General features: G+C 43.0%; 1 protein-coding gene across 14 annotated transcripts in view; it reads right to left on the bottom strand.

The window, feature by feature from the left end:
- The window catches only part of TACC1 (transforming acidic coiled-coil containing protein 1), a 120,097-nt gene that overhangs the window by 70,430 nt on the left and 26,625 nt on the right, over nt 1-23,042 (bottom strand). For 3 of the 14 annotated variants that reach the window (XM_025433636.3, XM_025433501.3, XM_025433410.3), the window contains exon 1: nt 18,823-18,976. The exons of 5 other annotated variants lie outside the window; for them this stretch is intronic. In XM_025433636.3, the coding sequence (XP_025289421.1) occupies nt 18,823-18,899 (77 nt within the window). In that variant the 5' untranslated portion in view covers nt 18,900-18,976. Of the gene's footprint in view, nt 1-18,822; nt 18,977-23,042 lie in introns of those variants that run through there. 6 more of the 14 variants (XM_049094844.1, XM_049094843.1, XM_035700241.2 and 3 more) reach the window with 4 other exon arrangements.

Genomic DNA, 23,042 nt, shown 5'->3' on the forward strand with positions numbered 1-23,042 from the left:
ACTGTTTTCATATAGACTCATAGTCAATTACTTTGTTGTATTATCTTACAGAAGTACCATAAGCAAGGTTATCCTTACTATTCTGAGTACCTCGCCATGTAAGATATGGTAATACTGTATGGATTTTCTACTTCCTTTTGCCAAAGCATTGATAATGCCTGAGTATAATGTATTCACTTTAAATTGTTTTTTGAACAAATGAGAAGTCAGTGACTCCAAACTAAGCATCCACCCTAGATCTCACTGAGCCACAGGAACTTTTAAATGGAAAGGACCTTAACCAGAGAGCACTGGGCTGAATATCCTTGTTTTCAAATGATCACATGAGTCCTTGAGACATTAGGGATCGCTCAAGGTGCAGTCAGGCACCAAAGTTTGTATAACTAGGACTCACACCTTTCTGGCAGGAAATATAAATTCTAGGCTTTCTCCCCAACCCTAAAGGATATACATACTTGGTATGTGTAATGAAGACAAAACTCCCCCCACACCTCACATTCACCTCATTCATTCATTCATTCATTCAAAGTAGGCTTCATGCCCAGGATGGAGCTCACCTCATTCTAAAAGGCAACCTGAACTGTTTTATACGGCAAATAATTTTTTATACAAATAACATTATGCTTTGTTTTAGAAGTATTTTAAATACGTCTAAGGGAAAAGAATATATATGTTCATTCTTTCATTCAATCATTCCACAGATTTTACAAATGACAAAACAAATCCAGTTCTTATCCACATGGAGTTTGCACATTAATGAGTTTAGAAAGCAAAGAAATAAATATGTAACTTATAAAGCATGAAGAGCTCTATATCAGAAAAGCACAGGGGCAGTGAGGAAGGCCAAGGGAGGGGGTGGTCAGTGGAGATAAACCAGGGAGGGGACAGGCTGAGTCCTGAGGGATGAATGTGGGAAGGTGACAGCGTCCTGGCAGAGGGAACAGGAGCCTCTGCTTTGGAGCAAGTATAGCTAAAGTGAAGCCCGTCAGGGGCAGAACTGTCCAGGTGGTTTTGGTGGCGTAGGAAAGGTACAGGTTGTCCAGAGGCCCTGCTGAATCGTGGTCTCTGAAAAGGTGAATTTTTGATGACACAGAAAAGAACAAAGACAAAAGAAAAACTCACTCATAGTTGTGCTTTTGATAAACAGCCACTGTTAAAATGTTGGTGAGCCGTATACCCTGTTTTTATCTTTTTCAAAGGACTTTTTACAACTGGCATCAAGTTATTTCTATTTCTCTAGTGATTATCTGTCTTTCCTGATTAGAAGTGGCTCCATGAACACAAAGTGCCTTGTCTACCTTGTTCTGTCTGCTGATAATATTTTGATGACTGGATAAATAGACAAAAACTTCCATCCTCTTAAAAATACACCAGCATGTACTCATGAGCATGGATAGATAGGCAGACAGGCAGACACTTTTTACACAAATGGGATTTATTTTTAAAGATTTTATTTATTTATTCATGAGAGAGAGAGAGAGAGAGGCAGAGACACAGGCAGAGAGAGAAGCAGGCTCCCTGCAAGGAGCCCGATGCAGGATTTGATCCCAGGACTCCGGGATCACAACCTGAGCCAAAGGCTCAACCACTGAACCACCCAGGCACCCCCACAAATGGGATTTAAATATCATACTGCCTCTCTGCTAGACGTGAGGACTCTATTCCTACTTCTGTTTTCAGCAGAAGCTCTGCTCCCCAGGGGAGGAAATAGGGAGCAGGATGTGAAACCAATGCCCTTCCCAACCCCCTAGAGCCCAAGTGTTCTGCTCTCTCTCTTAGCTGCAGTAATAAGCCTTTCAGTGTCTCTAACATTTACACAATTTGTTCCCCATGGAGGGATACTTAGGGAGTTCACTATTCCTCATTATAAGAGAAACTGTGACAACCCCACACATGCATCTTTTCACATGTAGACAATGATTTCTTAAGAGCTAAAACTCTAGAAATGGTATTGTAGTGTCAAAACAAACACATTTAATAGTTGGAGACTAATAGCCAAACTGCCCTCCAGAAAGGTTTGTGCTAATTTACCTTTTTATTTATTTTTTTTAATTTACCTTTTTAAATGACAGTGTATGAGATAACCTTTTCCCTAAACCTTAATCAACACTGAGTTCAGTTCATCTCTAACTATGGCAAATAGGAGGAAAAGACTTGCCATTGTTGGTTTTACTTGAACATGTCTGATTGCTAAAGGAAGTCTGAACATACTTTAATGTAGTTACTGAAACACTGGGAGACTTCCTCCCTTCCCGTCCTCCCTTCCTTTCCTTCTTTCTTTGGTAAATGGAGGATTTATGTTCCTTGCCTTAAATCAGCAGTTCCGTGTGGTCCCCAGACCAGCAACATCAGCACTACCTGGAAATTAGCAGTGTAAATTCTTAAGACCCATCCTGAAACTACAGAATTAGAAACTCTGGGGCTGGGCCCAGCCTCTGGGTTTTTGATCAACAGCAAGTTCAGTATTTCCTCCATCAATATGGTATTTGTGAACCGAATTTCACTTACTCTTTCCTTTCATTCAAATTTTCTGAACTATCTCAACAAGCCCCAGGAGTCCAGGGCATCACCAGTGCCCACCTCCCCATGGTACCACATGACACCTGTAAGACAGATTCCCTCTCCTTATCTGCCTAGCCTCATTAACCCATTCTCTGAGCAGAAATCACATTTTCTTTGAGGAGCTGCCTTCTCCTGCTCTCAGGGCATGTGGTTTGGGTATCTGGCTCCCAATGGGAGAGTGAGTAGGAGTCAGGCCTGACTGAACACTGCATTCCACAACCAGCCCCCCACACTCGGTTCTGCAAAGAGCAATGACCCAAGCCCATCCAACTCAGTTCTGTAAGACAACCTCTCTAAACTCTGTCACCACTACCTCTCCTATTTCCTGTATCAAACCTGGGCCCTCTGAGAGGATTTGAAAGAAAATCCAGCATCCTCAGGCAGGGAGACAGGCTAAAAGCTGGCCCCAGGAGCCACCTGCAGGAGAAATGGCCTTTACCATGGTAACTGCAGTGTATTCAGCAGGCATGCCAGGACACAGGCTGATATCAGCAGATAGCATGTGCACAAATGTGACTCTGCCAACATGTGGGATTAGCCAACATGATGGGCATTTTCATTAGTCACTGGCCTCTTGGTTCAATAATCCTTTTATTTAAGAAGCTCTGCAAGCCTCAAGTAATGACAGCTGGTAGACACATTTCCCAGGCTGGTGGGTGCCAGGAATGGATATACAGAGTTTGTGTGGTAACATTCTTCAGCCTCATTCCAGGGCTCTTGATACATCTGTTTGGTAAAAAGTAGCCTCAGATATTCCCAGAATTCATTTTCCCTCACCACCACCACCAAGGGCCAAATTTCAAAAAACTCCCCGACTCTCAGAGATAGTTATTAAAGGGTCCTCATGCTGGAGTCTGTCTTTTCTCCCTTTGGTTGTTGATGGTGTTTCCCCCTCAAATAAGATATTCAGAATGGTTTTATCTTCAGCACCTGCACTTTAATTAAATTCACTCATTCAAAAACATCTATTGAGTACTTCTCGGTATGGGCAAGGCAGGCCAAAGGAACTGCTTATTCTCTCTGAAATCCACATCCCAAACAGGCACATTACAGGCAGCACTGTGCAAGGAACTGATTTGTTTCACACCCTGAGCCTCTGCCTGGTGAAAGTAAAGGAAAGCTCAAGTATGGCCAAAAAAGGAAATAACATGATTCAGCTTCCATAGAGGGTTTCCAAACGCATGAAGGGAAAAAGTAGGGGGAGAGGAAGAAAAGAGGGAGGGAGGGAGGCCCGAGGGTGGTGATGTTACTGACTGCAAAGAAGGAATGTGAGTGAGCCCAAGTCCATGCTCCTCTCAACATTCTGCTCCTAGGAAACTATTTTTATGCTGATAAATAATGCAGCATAAAAAAAAACCTCTCTGCTTTGTACGAGCATAAGAAATCTGGGATTTGATACTGTCAGCTAGAGAATTCTAGCCACACAGACAGCCCTGGGTACAGCTCTTCAGCTCAGCAGGAGAAACCAGTCACCCGACATCTCCATGGCTGAGACTGTCATAGCTTTGTGACGAGAGATGTGTGGGGAAATCCTGGCTGGCAAAACAGGTGCATGTTCGTGTACACATCCCTCCACACACCCCACGCCCATGCGTGTGTGCACACACAGTCACACAGAGACCCCCACACACCCCCTCCACACACACCCCTCCACACAGTCCCATGCACATCACACACAGATATACACAACAGAATCACATGCACACCACACTCCCCCACACACACATACCTCACACACAGATGGTGCACACACAGACACACACACGGACACACATACACACAGCCCCACACATAGTCTCACACACACACAACACACACACACAGAGCCAGTCGCACATAGAAACCCACCCATACACACACCCCTCCACACAGTTCCATGCATACCACACATATATACACAACAGTATCATACACACACACACATACACACCCCACTCCTCCACATATAAGCACATACTTCATTCACACATGGTGCACACACACACATGCACACACACGGGCACACATACACACTGCCCACACAGTCATACACACACACAAGGTCATACAAACCCCTCAAACACTTCTGTCCTAACACAAGCCCCCCCCCCACTGACCATTCATACAGGGGAATAGAATCAATCAAAGAAGACAGACAATCATGAGGGGTATAAAAACAACTCCTACTTAATAGAAAAAGGCTATAAACCGGGAAAGGCCTGACAAATGAGAAACACAAGGAGAAATGTAAAAAGTGTAGGTAGGCCTAGGGAAACAGTGACTGAGAATAAGAGATACTGAAAGCACCGGTCAAGTTTGGCTTTGGTTTCATTTGGGTTTTAGTCTCTGAAGAACATTCCTCAAAAACTGGCTAAGCCACTCTTTTTAGAAGAACTGGCATCCCGCTGAGTTGGGGCAGCACGCAGGTCCCCTTTTCTCTCTGAATAAAACCTTCTACTATACAGATTTGCCGGCCAGGAGCTACAGCAGCCACCAGAGAACACCAGAAAGTTCTGTCACGCATTCAATCAACATATATTTTTTTAAAGAGGATTTCTTCAAGGTATGCATTTCTACAAATACAAAAAGTTACCACAAGTCCCCTTCGTGTCCAACACAGGGTGTTTATTCTGCAATTCAACCACTGCACACCAATGAACAATACACGGTGGGCAGGGGGGGAGACTTATAGCTTCTCAGAAGCCCTCCCCACCCCCCCCAAATATGCTTGGAATCTCGGAACCATGTGTTTTGGAGTGAAGAAAACACACCTGTGAGAGAGGTAGGATCCTAGCCAGCAGAAAGGTAAGTATCAAAAAAATTCAATTTCGTCCTCCCTCATTCCCTGTTTTCCTTTCTCCAACATGCACTCTAAGCTGATGAGATGGCCCTCATTTTATCCCACCCAGCAAAGGAGCCTGCTGAAGAAACATCTCCCCTCAGACCAACCTCCCCCAAGAACTAAGCAGATGGCGGCTGGCGCCCCCTGGTGGGAGGACGGGGAACAGCGCCTCTACCCGCCAAGAAGCGGGTGAGAGCCCAGCCGCACCCCGACCTCCATCTCTCCTCCGCCACGCTGTTGTCAGCTACTTTTGAAATATGGGCACATCTCTTAGTTCTGATCTTGTCCTCAAGGGAACCTTCCAACCACCACCTCAGATATCAACTGTAAAGGTGGCCCATGTTCTTCAGAACTTGACTTGTGTTCCCAAGTGTCATCACTACAGGCCACTGGACTTGTACTAGGAACCATGGCTTCACACATGGGGAACTAGTGGATGCACAGGTGTGCGAAGGCAAAGGGGGGGATGGGGGAAGGGACTGGACTCAGAGAAATGCTTGAAAAGTGATGTCTGGCAAGTAAAATGTCAGTCATCTTTCCCACCGTGACTTCATGTCCAAACCTTCCTAGTTTTGCTTCCTCAAACCCCTATTTAAGAACAATTTTGAGGTAGCCATAGAAACATAACATCTTGCAGTTGTTAGGAAAGCAAGACCCACAGACAAAAATAATTCAGCGAAGAAATCCAGGGGAGGCATTCTATCTGCTGTGTGCAAGTGCAATATGGCATATGGGTATTTACCTACAGAATGGGCTGGACAATGTTCCTCAAACATTTACTTTCCTGAAACCATGTTATCACTAGGGAAAGAGCCATAAAAACTTATTTTCCAGCAAACAGAAGTTTCTGCTGGTTTATGAGTTGTCTACGTGGCAGACCCACTCTGGAAATGACCAGTAATATTGCTGCTTCTGCTCCAACCAGGTGCATTAGACCTGAATCCCAGCTCTCCCATTTACTAGCTCTGTGGCCTTGGTTTCCTAACTTTTTCCAGGCCTCAGTTTACTTACCTGTAAAATGGAGGTAATAATATCTACTTCACGGGGTCTAGGAAAGGATTTTTTTTAAAACATTTATTTAGAGAGAGCGTGCATGAAAGCAGGGGGAAGGGCAGAGGGAGAGGGAGAGAGAGAATCTCAAGCAGACTCCCCAGTGAGCACGGAGCTCAACAGGGAGCTTGATCCCACAACCCTGAGATCATGACCTGAGCCAAAACCAAGGGCTGGGCACTCAACTGAGTCACCTAGGTGCCCTGAGTCTAGGAAAGGATTAAACAAGTTAATGCAGTGGCCTCAGGATCCCTGACACTCCTAACTTTTATATATTATATATACATGTGTGTTCATTTATTAAAAGTCTACCGATGTTTTATATTATCAAGTGATCTGTGATCCAAAGGAGTTTTAAGACCTGTTGCTCTAGAGCACAGCATCTTTATAAGATTCCTAGGGGCTCTCATCCTTACCAGTGACGTACCATGCTGTAAGGCTTTTATGGGAACATGCAGTATGAGACAAATGTGTGGGTTATATTAGAAACAGAGTTAGCCTACTTTCAGAAAATAGATATGACTCCAAAGTTTCTATGTAATACCCCTAAATTAAAGCAAGCCAAATATAATTTCTTTTGCCTACAATTGTTATTAATAGCATTTGCAGCCGGCATACCATAAGATTGGTCAGGCAAAATTGTACTATGTACAGGACAAAAAAAAAGTATATCCGCAGTAGCCTTAACAGTGAGAATTCTGAAAATGAGGAATGTCAGCGTGAGGAATTCTCTTACTCTCCAGAGTTACCAAGTCTCTACAGGTAGAAGAGCTGGAAGATAAAGGACGAGTAGAAAATAGTGGTTAATCATTTGCCATTCCTTATATAAATCCACAAGGACTTTACATCATATTACCATGAAAAATAAAGTCTAGACTGTCCAAGAAAAGTGTAAGCATGACAAAGCATGCAGATGGCCTGAGGGTATTTGAAGGCACCACTGTATCCAAACAGGAAGCTAAACTGTTTAAAATGAAATCTTCAAACGAACTGCAGAGTGACCAATGTCAGCATAAAATCTATGAAAAAAGTTCAATTATGAATACTACTTTTTCCCAAGCTCCTCATATCCCCCTTCATTCCCAAAGTCAGCTCCACTCATCTAACTCTCTGGCAAATGTCTTGCCCCCCCAAATTATAAAATGAATACTTAGATTTCAAATTTTAAAAATGCTTCTCTCTGCTCATGTAAATTCCTACATAAATAATAAATAATATTCACAGAGCTTGAACACAAGAAAGCAGTCAGTTAGTATTTGTTGAATTGATAAGAATGGAAAGAGAAAAACCAACAAGTGTTAAACAGAAGGAGAGGTATAGTAAATGGTATTTTTTTTTAATTTTTTAAATGGTATTACAATCTGCGGGAAGAGACAGATTATTTAATGCAGGTTTTCCTCAATTTACAATGGGGTTACGTCCTGATAAATCCATTTTAAGTTGAAAATATCGAAGTCAAAAATGCATTTAATACACCTAACCTATCAAGCACCATAGTTTAGCCTAGCCAACCTTAAATGTGCTCCGAGCACTTCTATTAGCCTACAGTTGGGCAAAATCACGGAACACGAGGCCTATTTCATAACAAAGTGTTGAATATCTCCTGTGATATATCGAACACTGTACCGAAAGAAACAAAACGGTTTCCAGGGTACGGGTAGTCCACCCTCATGATCGCCTGGCTGACAGAGGGCTGTGGCTCCCCGCTGCCACCCAGCATCGCCAGAGAGGCTTGTCCTGCGTAAGGCTAGCCTGGATAAGGACCAGAACTCAAAACTCCATATTTGGTTTCTACTGAATATGTGTAGTTTTCACACCATCCTCAAGTTGAGAAATCATTAACTCAAACCCTAGTAAATCAGGGACTGTCTGTACTTTACTCCTGGAGTAACTGGCTAGCTTTTTTGGGAAAAAAAAAAAAAAAAAAAACTTAGAGCCTTACCTTACACTACTAATTCTAGAAATTTCAGATAGAGTAAATGACTTATCATAAAGAAAAGGAAGTCATAAAACAACTAGAAGAAAAAAGTTATCTCATCTTGGGATGAGGAAGAACTTCCCAAGCATAACCACAGAGGAAGAAAGCCTAGAGGAAAACATGATAGGTTTATTTACATTAAAAAGTAACAGAACTACTAAATGTAACATGGTATTCTGGATGGGATTCCATAACAGAAAAAGGGCTATCAGTCCAGGTTGCTTTTAATAAGTAAATGCCTATTTTGTTATATGCTGCATTTTTATTTTCAATCATCATGAATTATTTTCACGCAAAAATAATTTATATAAAAAAGAAAAAGGAGATCAGATAAAAACTAAGTAAATCTGAATAAAATATGGACTTGAGTTAATATATCAGTGACAGTTTCATTAATTGTAATAAATGGAGTGACTGGGTGGCTCAGTCAGTTAAACATCTGCTTTCAGCTCAGGTCAAGATCTCAGGGTCCTGGGATCAAGCCTTGCATCAGGCTCCCTGTTCAACAAGAAGTCAGCTTCTCCCTCTCCCTCTGCTCCTCCCCCCTGCTAGTGCTCATTCTCTCTCCTTTCCTCACTATCTCAAATAAATAAATAAAATATTTTAAAAATGTTGTAACAAATGCTATACTAATATGAGACGGTGGTAATAGGGAGACTGTGTGGCATGTATAGGAACTGAGAAGTAGGTCGGAATTTTTCTGTAAATCTAAAGCTGTTCTAAATAAAAAGTTAATTTAGAAAATACCTCCCCCTTGGGGTGCCTGGGTGGCTCCATTGTTTAAGTGTCAGACTCTAGGTTTTTGGCTCAGATGATGATCTCACGGTGGTGAGATCCAGCCCTGCATCAGGCTCTGTGCTCAGCAGGTAGTCTGCTTGAGATTCTCTCCCTGTACCCCACCCCCCTCTCAAATAAACAAATCTTTAAAAAATACCTCCTCTCTCAAAACAACAAAAAAAATGGTAAATAAGGGTTATTAGATTTGTGTGATACAATAGCAAGGCATATAGGTCTCTGGGTTCAGGCTGTCTAGGTTTAAATATCAATTTTGTCACTCATTGGCTGTGAGGTCTTGGGCAAGTTGTTTAATTTCTCTGTGTCCATTTCCTCATGTATAAAATAGGAATTTAAAATTGTACCTACTCTATAGGCCTATTTTGAAAATCATGTAAGTTAATGTGTATGTAAGACATCAACATTTTCCTAGCACATAGTGAGCACTCAATAGATGTTAGCTGGCCTTATCATTTAGAGAACCCTCACAAATAAATATGAAAAAATTAATATTTCAGTACAAATTAGCAAACAAATAAATAAAAAATTACAGTTGGCTAATAACATATGGAGAAAAGTTCACTCTCACTGATAATGGACACAAAAATTAAATCAAGATTATATATTTTTTTCTTACTAAACTGGCAAAGATTCAAAATGATAGTGCTCAGCATTGGAAAGGATGCTATACTGCTGGTACATGAAAATAATGTGCAATCTCAGTATAATGATACAGAGAAATGTTAATAACATTAAGTCAAAAAATCAGAATGTACAACATGGTATAACTCCTCTTTTGAAAAATATATTGGAAAAAAAAAGACAGTAATAAAATGTACCAAGATACTAATAGTCATCTCTGGGTAAAAAGATTATGAATGATTTATTTTCTTTATATTTTTCTGGGTTTTCTAAATTTTCAAATTTTTATATACTTTATGATTATAAAAGGGATTATATGCTTCTCATAGAAAATTTGGAAAATCAGGGGCTCCTGGGTGGCTCAGTGGTTGAGCGTTTCCTTTTGGCTCAGATCGTGATCCCCGGGTCCTGGGTTCGAGTCCCACACTGGCTCCCCACAAGGAACCTGCTTCTCCCTCTACTTGTCTCTGCCTCTCTCTGTGTCTATCATGAATAAATAAATAAAATCTTTAAAAAAAAAAAAGAAAATCAGAAAAATAGAAATGTTTACATATGCTACTGAAGAACTAATAAACAAAAATGAAGACAAGGTAAGAGGTTGAAAGAGTAAACTCTAGTCCCCTGGATGTGCTGCCTAGGGTAGACAGGGAGGTGCTGGGGAGAATCATAGGAAGTTGTGGTTTACTGGAATCCCCACCATTTGGTTGAGGTACTCTGCAAGAATACTTCTCCTCAGTTTCGTTCAGGGCTGCCACAGTGGCTTGGCCAATCCCTCAGCTGAAAACTTCCTTAAATTAAGTCCAAATTCCCACATAGCCACAAAGACCTCACCACCCAGACTTTATCCACTTCTCCATACTCACTGCTTCCCAATCCCATCAGTCCATCCCACATCCACCTCACCCCCAAATCCTTACCACTCCCCCCACCCCATATGGCAAACTCCTGACACCAGGGGGCCATGCTTCACACAGGCTTTCCTTTCACCTGGACATCCCTTTCCTGACCCCCCCTCACCTGGCAACTCATTCCTCCTTCAGGACTCCTTCCAGGATTAGTCTCTTCTCTGAGAACAGGTGGGCTCCCTGATGCTCACCTCTCAGGACCCCTGACCCTCACAGTGATTTCACTCTCGTGCCTGCCTCTCTGGGACTCCTGTCCACATCTAGGTCCTCTTTATTTTTTTTTAAGATTTTATTTATTTATTCATGAGAGACACACATAGAGAGAGGCAGAGACACAGGCAGAGGCAGAAGCAGGCTCCATGCAGGGAGCCTGACATGGGACTCGATCCCAGGTCTCCAGGATCATGCCCTGGGCTGAAGGCAGGTGCTAAACCGCTGAGCCACCCGGGCTGCCCACATCTAGGTCCTCTTTAGATACTTGGTTCCTGAGTCTCTGGGTCAGGGCAGGTTCTCAGCAGATCTCTTGGGGTGAAAAATCTGCCTGGAGGTGAGGAAGCAGAGAGGGCTGAGAAGGAGAATTTCTGGGGTATACTATCACTTGAAGGCAGTCTAGCATCCTCTCATGTAAGACTGGCTGACTTAACACACACACACATATACAAATCCCACCTCAAGAAACCCCAAATAGCCAAAACAGTCTTGAAAAAAAATTTTAAGGACTCCTACTTCCTGATTCAAACTTAGTACAAAGTTGCAGTAACCTAAACAGTGTGGTACTAGCATAAGGATAGACATATAGAACAGAACAGAGAGCCCAGAAACAAAACCATTCAGTGGGGAAAGGATCATCTTTTCAACAAATGGTGCCAGAAAAACTGGACACACATGCAAAAGAAGGAAGGAGCCCTGACCTTACACCAGATGCAAAACTTACTCTCAAAATGGATACAAGACCTAAACTTAAGAGCTAAAACTATAAAACTCCTAGATAAGACATAAGGCAAAATCTTCACAACATGGGTCCCACAATAACTTCTTAAATATGACACCAAAAGCACCAGCAATACAAGGAAGAGTGGATAAACTGGACTTTATCAAAATTAAGTACTTTCATGCATCAAAGGATACTATCAACATAGTGAAAAGGTAACCCACGGAATGGGAGAAAATATTCAAAACCACATATCTGATAAAGGATTAATATCCAGGATAACTAAAGGACACCTGTAACTCAACAGCAAAACAACTAAATTCAAAACTGGGCAAAGGACTTGAATAGGCATTTCTCCAAAGGAGATATACAAATGGTTGATAAGCACATGAAAGGACAATCAACATCATTGATCACTAGGGAAATGCAAATCAAAACAAAATGAGATGCCATTTCACACCTGGTAGGCTAGATAGTAATAAAAAAAGAAGCAAAAAATATGTTGGAAAGATGTGGAGAAACTGGAACCTCATGCATTGCTGGTGGGAATGTAAAATAGTGAAGTCCTGGGGAAAACCATTGAGTGGTTCCTCAAAAAGTTAAACATAGAGTTACCATAAGACCCAGTAATTCTGCTCCTGGGCATATACCCAAAAGAACTGAAAGTAGAGACTCAAACAGGTATGTGCACACTAACCTGCATAGCAGAATTATTCACAATAGCCAAAAGGTGAAGGGAACCCAAGTGCCCATCAACAGACAAACAGACAAATTGAATAGGGTGTGTACATACACTGGAATCATACCCAGCCATAAAAAGGAACGAATTTCTGATACATGCTACAAAAGGGATGAACCTTGAGGGCATGATGCTAAGTTATATAAGCCAGACATCAAAGAGCAAATATTGTATGCTTCTAGTTACAGGAGGGACCTAGAATCAGTGGATAGAGACAGAATAAAGGTCACCAGGGGCTAGCAGTGGGAAGGATGAGGAATTATTGCCTAATGGGTACAGAGTTTCTGTTTGGGATGCCAAAAAAGTCCTGGAAATGGATATTTGTGATGGTCAAACATCATTGTGAATGTACTTAATCCCACTTCATTTTAAGTGTACACTTAAAAATTATTTAAATGGTGAATTTTATGTTATGTGCAGTTACCACAAGAAAAACAAAAAATCCCCCAATAGCATGAGTGAGCTTCATCAGAAGATGGGCTGCCATGTTCTGTGGCTATTTGGATGCACCAGGTTCATTTCCTGACCCTTGGGTTAACAAATTCACACACCCTGCAGCCCACTCTGCCTATAGACCAACTGAGACATTAGATAATCTACTTTGTTAGCTCAGGACACCAGCAGCCATGCTCTGCCTTTTGTCCTTTTCTCTTCTTGATTTTTAAAGATTTGTTTATTTTACTTTAGAGAGAGAGAACACATGGGTGCAGGAGGAGGGGCAGAGGGAGAGAACTTTCAAGCAAACTCCTGGCTTTGCTCAGAGTTCAACCCAGGGCTGGATCCCCAACACCATTACCTGAGTTGAAATCAAGAGTCAGACACTCAACCGACTGAGCCACCCAGGAGCCTCTTCCTTCTTGAATTTTTAAAAAACATTTATTTATTTATTTATTTATTTATTTATTTATTTATTTATTTATTTATTTAAGAAAGAGATTGTATGGGGGGGAGAGCATGAGAAAGGGGAGGATTATGGGGATCCCTGGATGGCTCAGTGGTTTAGTGCCTGCCTTCAACCGGGGGCGTGATCCTGGAGGCCCAGGATCAAGTTCCACATCAGGCTCCCTGCATAGGGCCTGCTTCCCTCTCTGCCTATGTCTCTGCCTTTCTCTCTCTCTGTGCCTCTCATGAATAAATAAATAAAATCTTAAAAAAAAATTTTTTTTTTTAAAGGAGAGGATCAGAGGGAGAAGTAGACTCCCACTGAGCACGGAGCCCAACTTAGGGCTCGATCCCAGGACTCCAGGATCATGACCTGAGCCAAACAAAGGTAGATCTTAACTGCTTAACTGACGGAGCCACCAGGGCACCCCTCTCCTTGATTTTTAATACTGAAACATGTACCAGCTGGGAGAAGCTGTGGGGTGGAAGTAGGGGTAGGGCACAGTTGGTCACTGAATCAAAAAGAGTAAAGAAATCATGGAACAAAACTATACCTGAACCTCCTTAGAGTTTCGACCCTTGATAGAGCAACTATTTTACCTTTTAATGACTCAGAGAAGAATTTTTCTTCCCTTAATTAGCCCTTTCTACCATCTGAACTACCCTCATGGCTGAGAAGTTGTGATAACGAAATTCAACATATACACACAAATAATCCTCTTGTCTTACAATTCAAACCATTTTCTTTTTGTGCCGGCCTCACCAGAGATAGAGCCATTTAAACAGGCATTTAAAAAACTTCTGTAGCAACTGGGAACTTAAAATGTTTTTAATGACAATAAAAATTGCAATGGGTTTCAGAAATATTATTCCCCAAATTAACATGTTTTGAGTAATATTTTCCTGTCTAAAACCTCAAAGCCGGGATCCCTGGGTGGCGCAGCGGTTTAGCGCCTGTCTTTGGCCCAGGGCGCGATCCTGGAGACCCAGATCGAGTCCCACGTCGGGCTCCCGGTGCATGGAGCCTGCTTCTCCCTCTGCCTATGTCTCTGCCTCTCTCTCTCTCTCTCTCTCTCTCTCTCTCTGTGTGGCTATCATAAATAAAAAATAAAAAATAAATTAAAAAAAAATAAAACCTCAAAGCCAGTGCTTCCTTTTCAGGTCAGGGACATCTGTCCTGCAGTGACGTGCCCAACAAGTGGCACTTGAGTTTAATGGTTGCTGATTTTGCAGTTCACTAGAACCTTGTAGAACCTGTATCTAATCTACATGATCAGAAAGGTGCACAGCAAAAACACTTAAGACCTCAAACTCCTCCCAACTTTGCACTGTCCTATTCCATTATGATACATTCCAAATGCAAACAAAGTTTGGTCTAGAAATTTAATAGAAATTGACAGCAGGTGCATATCTTGCATTCCAGGCAGACAAGCTCAACAAGCAGTAGATGAATTAGTTACACACCACTTTCCCTAAAAACTAATAGGCTCTGTTTATGCCATTTTTCAAATTTTTCCACAAATTATTTATTGCTCTTAGAAAACCCACCCTGGCCACATTGCCAAAACTAATCACCTAAGGAATCAGTGATTTCAAACATTTCACCAAACTGCCATGGTCTCAAACACATGTTCGTCCTCTTGAGAGTGCATCTTTCTGGAAAATGTAAATTAACTAAGGAAAAGAAAACTAACTCAACAAAGTTATTGCCTTGCTTCTTCTTTATGAGGCCTTGATGAATTAGGGAACCTTCCCTTCAGAAAAGACTCTACCTTTTTCAAAAATATACATCCCAAAGAACCTGGCATAGCATCTGGTTTATATGCACATGTAAAGGTACTTATAATAACTCAGGTATTGAGCCATCAGTAAGTACCAGGCCCTGCACTTCAAAAAGTAATTATGATTATTGCCATTTATTATTTTTTTAAAGATTCATTTGAGAGAGAGCATATGTGTACATGCAAGTGGGATGGTGGGGGCAGTGCAGGAGGAAAGAATCTCAAGCCGACCCCCCACTGAGCACAGAGCCAGACTGAGGGCTCGATTTCATGACTCTGAGATCCCGACCTGAGCTGAAATCAAGAGTGGATCCTCAACCAACTGAGCCACCCAGGCACCCCCACGATTACTGCCATTTTAAAGATGTAGAAATTTTGCCCAACAGAGGAATTAAGTGATTCTTTTCTAAGGCTTCCTAAAGGAAGTCAGTAAACTCTCTAGCTGGAATTCCAATCCAGGTCTGCCTCACTCTTCAGCTTCTGTTCCTAATCACCATAGTGTGCAGCCTCCCTGAATAAATGAAGTGAAATTTCCCCTAATTTTTTTTTTTTTACCAAAGCCAGCAATTTTGTTTCCTTGGGTTTGAGTAAGGCAGACAGCTACAATTTTCAATACTGATGAGCATTATCTTAAAAATGGGCATTTCTTCAGCCAGACTGTGCACAGGGACTGAGAAAAAAAAAAACAAAACAGACATTTCTTTTCATGTACTTCCATACTTCTTTATATTTCACAATAGAGCTCTGCTACAAGAGATTTATCTGGTTAATTTTAGGGCTTGATTAAATTATTCTGAACTATAAATTGTGAACATCCTGAAACATAATTTCTCCCTCAAAAGACAAATGCCATAGTAATGTGTTCCTTGTGAGCTTTTCATGTATTTATTTTTTTGGAAAGGAACAATAGATTTTGAAAATGCAACTGCAAAGGCTTGAGTAGGAGAACTTCCTTGAGGTCAGTGTTATCCACGATAGCCATATGTCCGGCAGGAAATCTGTGGCCGGGTGACATTAACAACGAATCCCCCACTTTCTCAGACCCTGGAGAGACTTGTGGCTTGTACATCTAAAAAGGCAGGGCTTGGATAAAGGATATACTTTTAGCTTTTCATATTACAGGTGTGGAATCTCTTATTTCTAGTCTTTGACCTAGTGCACACCAAGTGGTTTGTAGGGTTGACTCCTTAAGCAGAGTCTGCACACTCTGAGACCAAATAATCCTATTGTTGCCTACATGAGTTTATGTGCTTCTTAATGTATTCAACTGAGTAGGGAAGGGCACACCTGGGCTGTATTTCCAGGTGAAGATCAAAGATGGGCTTTTATGCTGATCATACTTAGGCCAGCTTTGCTAAATATCTAAGGTACATGTAAGAACCTCATTGAAAGAGAGATCCTCTATCTACTGCCATGCCATTGGAAAATTTAACAATTGGGAATCAAATTCCTCACCCTAACAAGTGAACCATACATGGAAGCACTGCGTTCTGCATGTTACTAGTGAATGATTCTAATATTTACTTTCAAATTACACAGTAAACCCTGCCACGTGTTCACAAAGATTAGTCAACTTTTATCCTTGGCTAAAACAATATATTGCTCAGAGACATATTATATCACTATTAACTTATTTTTTCATATACACCTGATCTTATGTCACCTTCAGAACAGCCTATGAAATGGACATGGTTTTCATTCCCACTTTACAAATAAGGAAATAAATACAGAGAGGTTAAGGAACAGACTAAAGATCTCCAGCTGTTAAGGAGCAGAGCCTAGAAGTAAACCCAAAGCTCTGTGCTTCTAAAACACTTAACTTCATCTCAATGTTACACTGCTTCTCATATTTGTTTCTTTATTTTTTAAAAGATTTTATTTATTTATTCATGAGAGACACAGGGAGAGAGAGAGAGGCAGAGGCACAGGTAGAGGAAGAAGCAGGCTTCCTGCGAGGAGCCCAGTGTGGGACACGATCCCGGATCCCGGGATCACGCCCTGAGCCACCTAGGTGTCCCTCATATTTGTTTTTTTTTTTTTTAAGATTTTATTTATTTATTCGTGAGAGATAGAGACAGAGAGAGAGAGAGAGAGAGAGAGGCAGAGACACCGGCAGAGGGAGGAGCAGGCTCCATGCAGGGAGCCCAATGAGGGACTCGATCCCAGGTCTCCAGAATCATGCCCTGGGCTGAAGGTGGCGCTAAACCGCTGAGCCACCCGGGCTGCCCCCCTATTTGTTTTTTAAAAGGTTAAATCAACTTTGGCAATTTCCTCTTAGTAGATTCTAAGCATTGCTAATTCAGATTTCTCCCTTATGCAGGAAGAATTAAAGAAAAAAAAAAATGTGGGATGAATTCTGCCGGCTGAGACAAAAGTTAGCTTCCCGTAATAGCCCCAGCTCTCCTGTGGGAGGCAGCTGCAGCAAGCGACCTGGAGTCTATACACCTTCTGGCAGTGTGACCTTGGGCAAGTCACTTAATCTCTCTGTCCTTCAGTTTTCTCATCAGGAACATGAGGGCAATAATAGAAACCGGATGTTCTTGGGGATTAGAGTATTTTAAAAAGTGTTTTGCACATTTTATATGCTGTATGAGCTATCCAAGTGATTAATAAGCTTCCTGATCTAAGTTTAGTGATCATACATAAACATCAGGAGGCATAACTAACATGTCTATCATTTGGAAATTCAGAAAGCTACTTTGCCTTGAAAAGATGATCAACCACCACCCCCCGCCCCCCACCATGGCCAGGCTGCTCTATGTGAAGCCTAAGTGTCTATTCTCAAATGAATTAGCTTTGTCATTGGCCGACTTAAAATACAGTATGAATTCCTTAACATTACCTCACCTCCAAGATCTACACACGCTCTAAAACTATTTTAAACTAAAAGCTTAACGACTGGGACGCCTGAGTGGCTCAGCGGTTGAGCTGCCTTCCGCTCAGGACGAGATCCCGGGGTCCTGGGATCAAGTCCCGCATCAGGCTCCCTTCTCCCTCTGCCTGTGTCTCTGCCTCTCTCTCTCTCTCTCTCTCTCATGAGTAAACAAAATCTTTAAAATAAAAGCTTAACAACCATTTGTGTTCTCAAGTAGTTCTTCACGCATTCTCTCTGGAGAGAAGCATGGCCCCCTTTCCAACCCTGCAACTAACTTGCTTTAAACTACGTTCTCTAAAAATGTTTCTTCGCAGTTTGCATTTCAGTTACAGGGTGTCCCCGATTGTTGCTGTCCCAGAACAAAAGCCTAATTGCTGCTGCTACAATACAGCCCTTTCTGTGAGATCATCACGAAGCCCTCGGAGCAAACAAGAGAGGGAGTTCTTAGGAACAGCAAGCGCTGCATCCAAATTCCTGCACTCCGAAGGCCAACACGAGCCCAATTATCTGAGACTCGAGCTCCTCTCTTGTATCTACCTCCCCTGCACACAGCTGTCTCGCGAATACGTCCGAGCCCTTGAGGACACGTGTGTTTTCCCGCGTGGACGAGTTCGGGAAACCTCGGGGTCCCCTTCTCCCACCCGCGCAGCGCGAACAGGCAGGCGCCGGGCAGCGGCCCCGCCTGGGCGCGACCTGGGCGGTGGGGTCGCGGCGGGGCGCCCCGGAGCCCCAGCAGGGCCAGGCTCGCGGCGGGACGTGCCGCCAGGCCCACCCCGGCGCCCCGGCGCCCCGGCCCCGCGGAAGGGAACCCCACCTCCGCAGCGCCCCCGGGCCGGCGCGCCAACCCCCGAACGGCGGCCCCGGGGAGGGCTCGGGACTCACGCGCTGTCTCGGGCTGTCGGGGGCCTGTCCCCCGCCGGCTCCCGGCCCCGCGGGCTCTGAGAGTGCGAGCCTCCCATGGCTCGGAGCTCCGCGCGCGCCGCTGCTCCCGGACCCTGGGCCGGGAGGAGGCGGCGGGCGGGGGAGGAAGGGTGGGGCGGAGGGGCGGGCGGCTGTCGCGGGGAGCCGGCCTCGGGTCCCGGCCGCCGGGAAAGCCGGCGAAAGGGCGTTGCTCCCGACGCCGCCAACCCCGCCGCCAATTGCAGGGCTCGGCGTGCGCCGCGGCCGGCGGGGGGTGGGGGGTGGGGGGTGGCGGGTCTCCAGCCGGGAGATGCAGAGCGCCCCGCTCCCGCCGAGTCCGGGCCCCGGGCCGCCGCCCCCGCCCCCGCCCCGGAAGCCCCTCGGCGGCGGAAGAAAACAGGTGAAGCGGCCGGGAGGCCCGCGCGCACCCCCGGGGCCCCGCGGACCGGGAGCTGCCGCCGTCTGCGCCCGGGGAGCCCCAGCTCGAGGCCAGAAGGGGAGCGGCTCTGCAGGGAAGCACCGGTAGGGGGCGCTGTGTGCGTCGGGATCCCGAGACCCAGGCTGCCCTTCCCAGCGGCCTCCCCAGCACGGCTTCTCCTGGGAGGGAGGCCAGGGCTGAACTGTGGAGAAAAGTGCGTTAATCCCGGTTCTGCCCCCCACTCGCTGGGACAAATTACTTCTCCCTCTGCGAGTCTAATTTTCTTCATCTGGAAAAATGAGGTAGTATGTTCATTTTTACCTCCAGTGTCCCTTCTGGTTCTGACATTGAGTTCCAAACTCTGTCTTAGGGAAAAATGCACCCTATCCCTCCTATTGCACCTGTGATCCACCTAATGATACACCTAATAACTCCCTTTGCAGAATATTTCATGCCCTTGCTCACCTGTTCCCATCTCCTGCATCGCTCCTCTGCAACCTACCTTTCATCCCAGCGTTTTGTTTTGTTTCCAGGCCCCCCTTCTAGAACACTATCCAGCATCCTGATAGTACATCCTTTTTTCTTATTGCCTGTCTCTTTCATTAGAATGTAAACTCTGCAAAGACGGGAATTTGTTTTGTTTTCCCGTTCCCCCAACACTACTTGGTGCATAGTGGACACTAACAATTGTCAATAAACGCATTTATCCTACCCCCATGTTACCGTTTTCCTCCCCAGTCTTCCCACACCATGTGTTAATTCCTCTAACTTAGCAATCTTACTTTGAAATTATTTCTTTACTTGTCTGTCTTTCCACTAGAATATGAGTTCTATAATCATGAGAACACTTTCTTATCTCTATATACAACCTTAGTGCCTGTATCCTGCCTTATATACAGTATTTGCTGAATGAATGAATGAATGAATGAGCCTGTGGCAAAGCACACAGAATGGTGTTCAACATTAACTTCGTTCTTGACTTGAAGCTTTAGGCAATAATGATGTATGTGCCTACATTTCAATGTTCCCAGAAAGGGTCAGGAAATTCATAATAGAGACTTCTGTTTACAAAGGATCTTTTTATGTCAAATTTTGACTTCCTGTTTATACATTATCTTCACTCTACCATAGCTAGAGAGTTCCTAGGGTAGGGAATGCTGCCACATTGTAGGCATATACAAGCAGAACATTTGGACATGGGAAAATAAACATTAATTAGTAAAAGTGTAGTGAGACTGGGAATTGAGGTTGTGTGGGAAGGATTTCAAATAGCTCAAGAAAAGTTGACTCTTGGCCGAAGATTTTTTAAAAGCTCACATTCTTCACACATTCTGTCTGAAATACTTTGGCAATGTGATTGAAGTGCCATTGATAATGCAAACATAAGCCTGCCGGAGCTGTGGTCCCTTTGAGAGGAATACTCGGCCTCTTCTCATGAAAAAATCTTAATTCCCAGTGGATCATTCCAAGGGAAAAATGGGAGGGTAAGCAATAGGAGAGGAGGAAAAGGAGGAGAAAATTTTAGAAAATTTAGACAAGATGGACTATTGGGAAAGTTTTATTATTATTAGTGGAGAAAGGCACAGGGTAACATCACTTAAATTGTTTAAAAGAAAAGGAAGAGAGTAAAGCCCACACCTTATAGTGATGCAGAGAAATCAAGGTAATGAGGAGAAAAAAGAGTTTGCAAAATAATGTGAAAGTTTGTACCTAGGGGGCCAAAGAGCATCTCTGCATAGATGCTTGTGTTTACTTATTTTGCTGCCTTGGCTGCTACAGAGACATGGGTGGCTGGGGAGTGAAGACAGTGAAGGAGAAGTCTTATCTTTGGAAAGTCAACATATGAGGGCTTTTCAGAGAAAATGCCCAAGATAGACCGGAGAGACCCAAACATCCCTCTCCCCCCTCAATGTATAGAGATTGGCTCTTCACATAGAAGCAGAGCCAAGTTCTATTTCCCCATCTCAGAGACTGGCTGCAGATCTCCAACAAAGGAATAGGTTATGGGATATGTGCAGATCCTCTGCTTAATGTCTTTTGGCTTAAAATCCTTCTAACTTTTCATGTTTCAATTAGAAGGCAAAATTTAAAAGCTCAGCATCCCTAATGAAGATATAAAATTGTTACCACGCAATCACGAGTTCTTCTCCGAGGAAAATTATTAAAGAAATGGAACCACCTCCTCTCCCTCCATGTGGTTCTGAAGCTGTGCACTCAAAGGCCATTTATAAGTTGTGGATGACCCTGCTGTCATCTGACCCATTGGTAGAGCAAGTTATGCCAGTTCTAGGGCTCAGAGCTATTCACACAGCTGAGGAGTTGTCCTTTAAGGGGAGGGCAGGAGGATGACAGCTGTACACCAATTGCTATTGCATTTGACACAGAATAAAGGGAGAATAGAAACTTCTGACTGTTTTATGGTGCCCTGTAGTTTCTGCCTAACACAACCAAAGAAGAAAAAGAAAGGGAAGAGGAAAAGAGGGAGGCAGCCTGCGTTTTGCAGTCCTTGGGCAGCAGGCTGCTGGACATGATTGCCAGTTGGGATCAAAGGAGATATATGGCCTGTGATGGAGTCTTGGAGGGATAGTATTTGACATCCAGTATTAAGGTTTCCATTTTGCATTATAATTCTATCAGGAGGCATTTTTTTAAGTATTGAAAAAATTATAGAGAAAGAACATTTAAGAAACTAAAATTTATGACTACCCCCTATACTGCAAAATACACACATCAGTGTCAAACCCTACTCCTAGAATGCTACTTAGGCTCTGTAGAAGGATGAGAGCTAACATTTAGTAGATACTGGGAGCCTTGCTTGGTGTTTGATGAAAGTAACCACATTTTGTCCTCATAACACAGGGACATGATAACAACAGTAGGTAATAGTTTTTTGAGTACATATTATGTGCCAGACTGTTCTAAGTGCTTTAGATTTATTAATTCATTTGATGTCCATTACAATGTTTATAGGCACTTTTAGTATCCTCAATTTAAAAACAAGTAAAGTGAAGCATGGAAAGGTTAAACATGCCCAAGGCCACATAGTTACAAAATGGCAGAGTTAGGAACAGGGCCCAGTTAGGTTAGCTCCACAGTCATAACATAGAGCTAAGTCTCCATGCTGTATTTCTTTAATTTTTACACTGTGCATCCCACTTTCAGATGAAGAAACTGAGGTTTAGAGAGATAAGTGGCGTATACAGTATTTAAACCCAGTTCTATCTTGATTACAAAGCTTATGTTCAACATGCATTCTTTCCCCCAGCAATCATGCCAAATGAGTATTACCCTTCATAGTAGCCATCTTGGGAAATTACATGCTTATATCAGAGCTGTGCCACCTTTCCTTTTTTGGAAATTATTGAAATGTTAATTTATAAGCCAAAAGAATAAAATTCAGTTTACTACAGATTGTTAGTAAGGGCCACATACCGTTACTGCAAGAGCCACATGTTTTTCTTGAAATTAGACAGTGTAAGTGCTCCAACATTGTTCTCCTTTTTCAAAATAGTTTTAAATATCCTAGGTTGTCTTCCCATATAAAGTTTAAAGTAAATTTGTAAATTTCTTAAAAAAAAAAAAAAAAAACCTTCTCTGGATTTCCCCAGGGATTACACCAAATCTATTGACTAATTTAAGGAGGATTGCTCATTTAACAACATTGAAACCTCTAATCCATGAACATGGTATAGCTCTATTTATGGAGACCTTCCTGAATTTCCCATAATGTCTTGTAGCTTTTCAGCCTATAGGTCTTGCACATCTTTTGCTAAACCTATCCCTA

Source organism: Canis lupus, chromosome 16, assembly GCF_003254725.2.
Source record: "Canis lupus dingo isolate Sandy chromosome 16, ASM325472v2, whole genome shotgun sequence".
Taxonomy (NCBI): domain Eukaryota; kingdom Metazoa; phylum Chordata; class Mammalia; order Carnivora; family Canidae; genus Canis; species Canis lupus.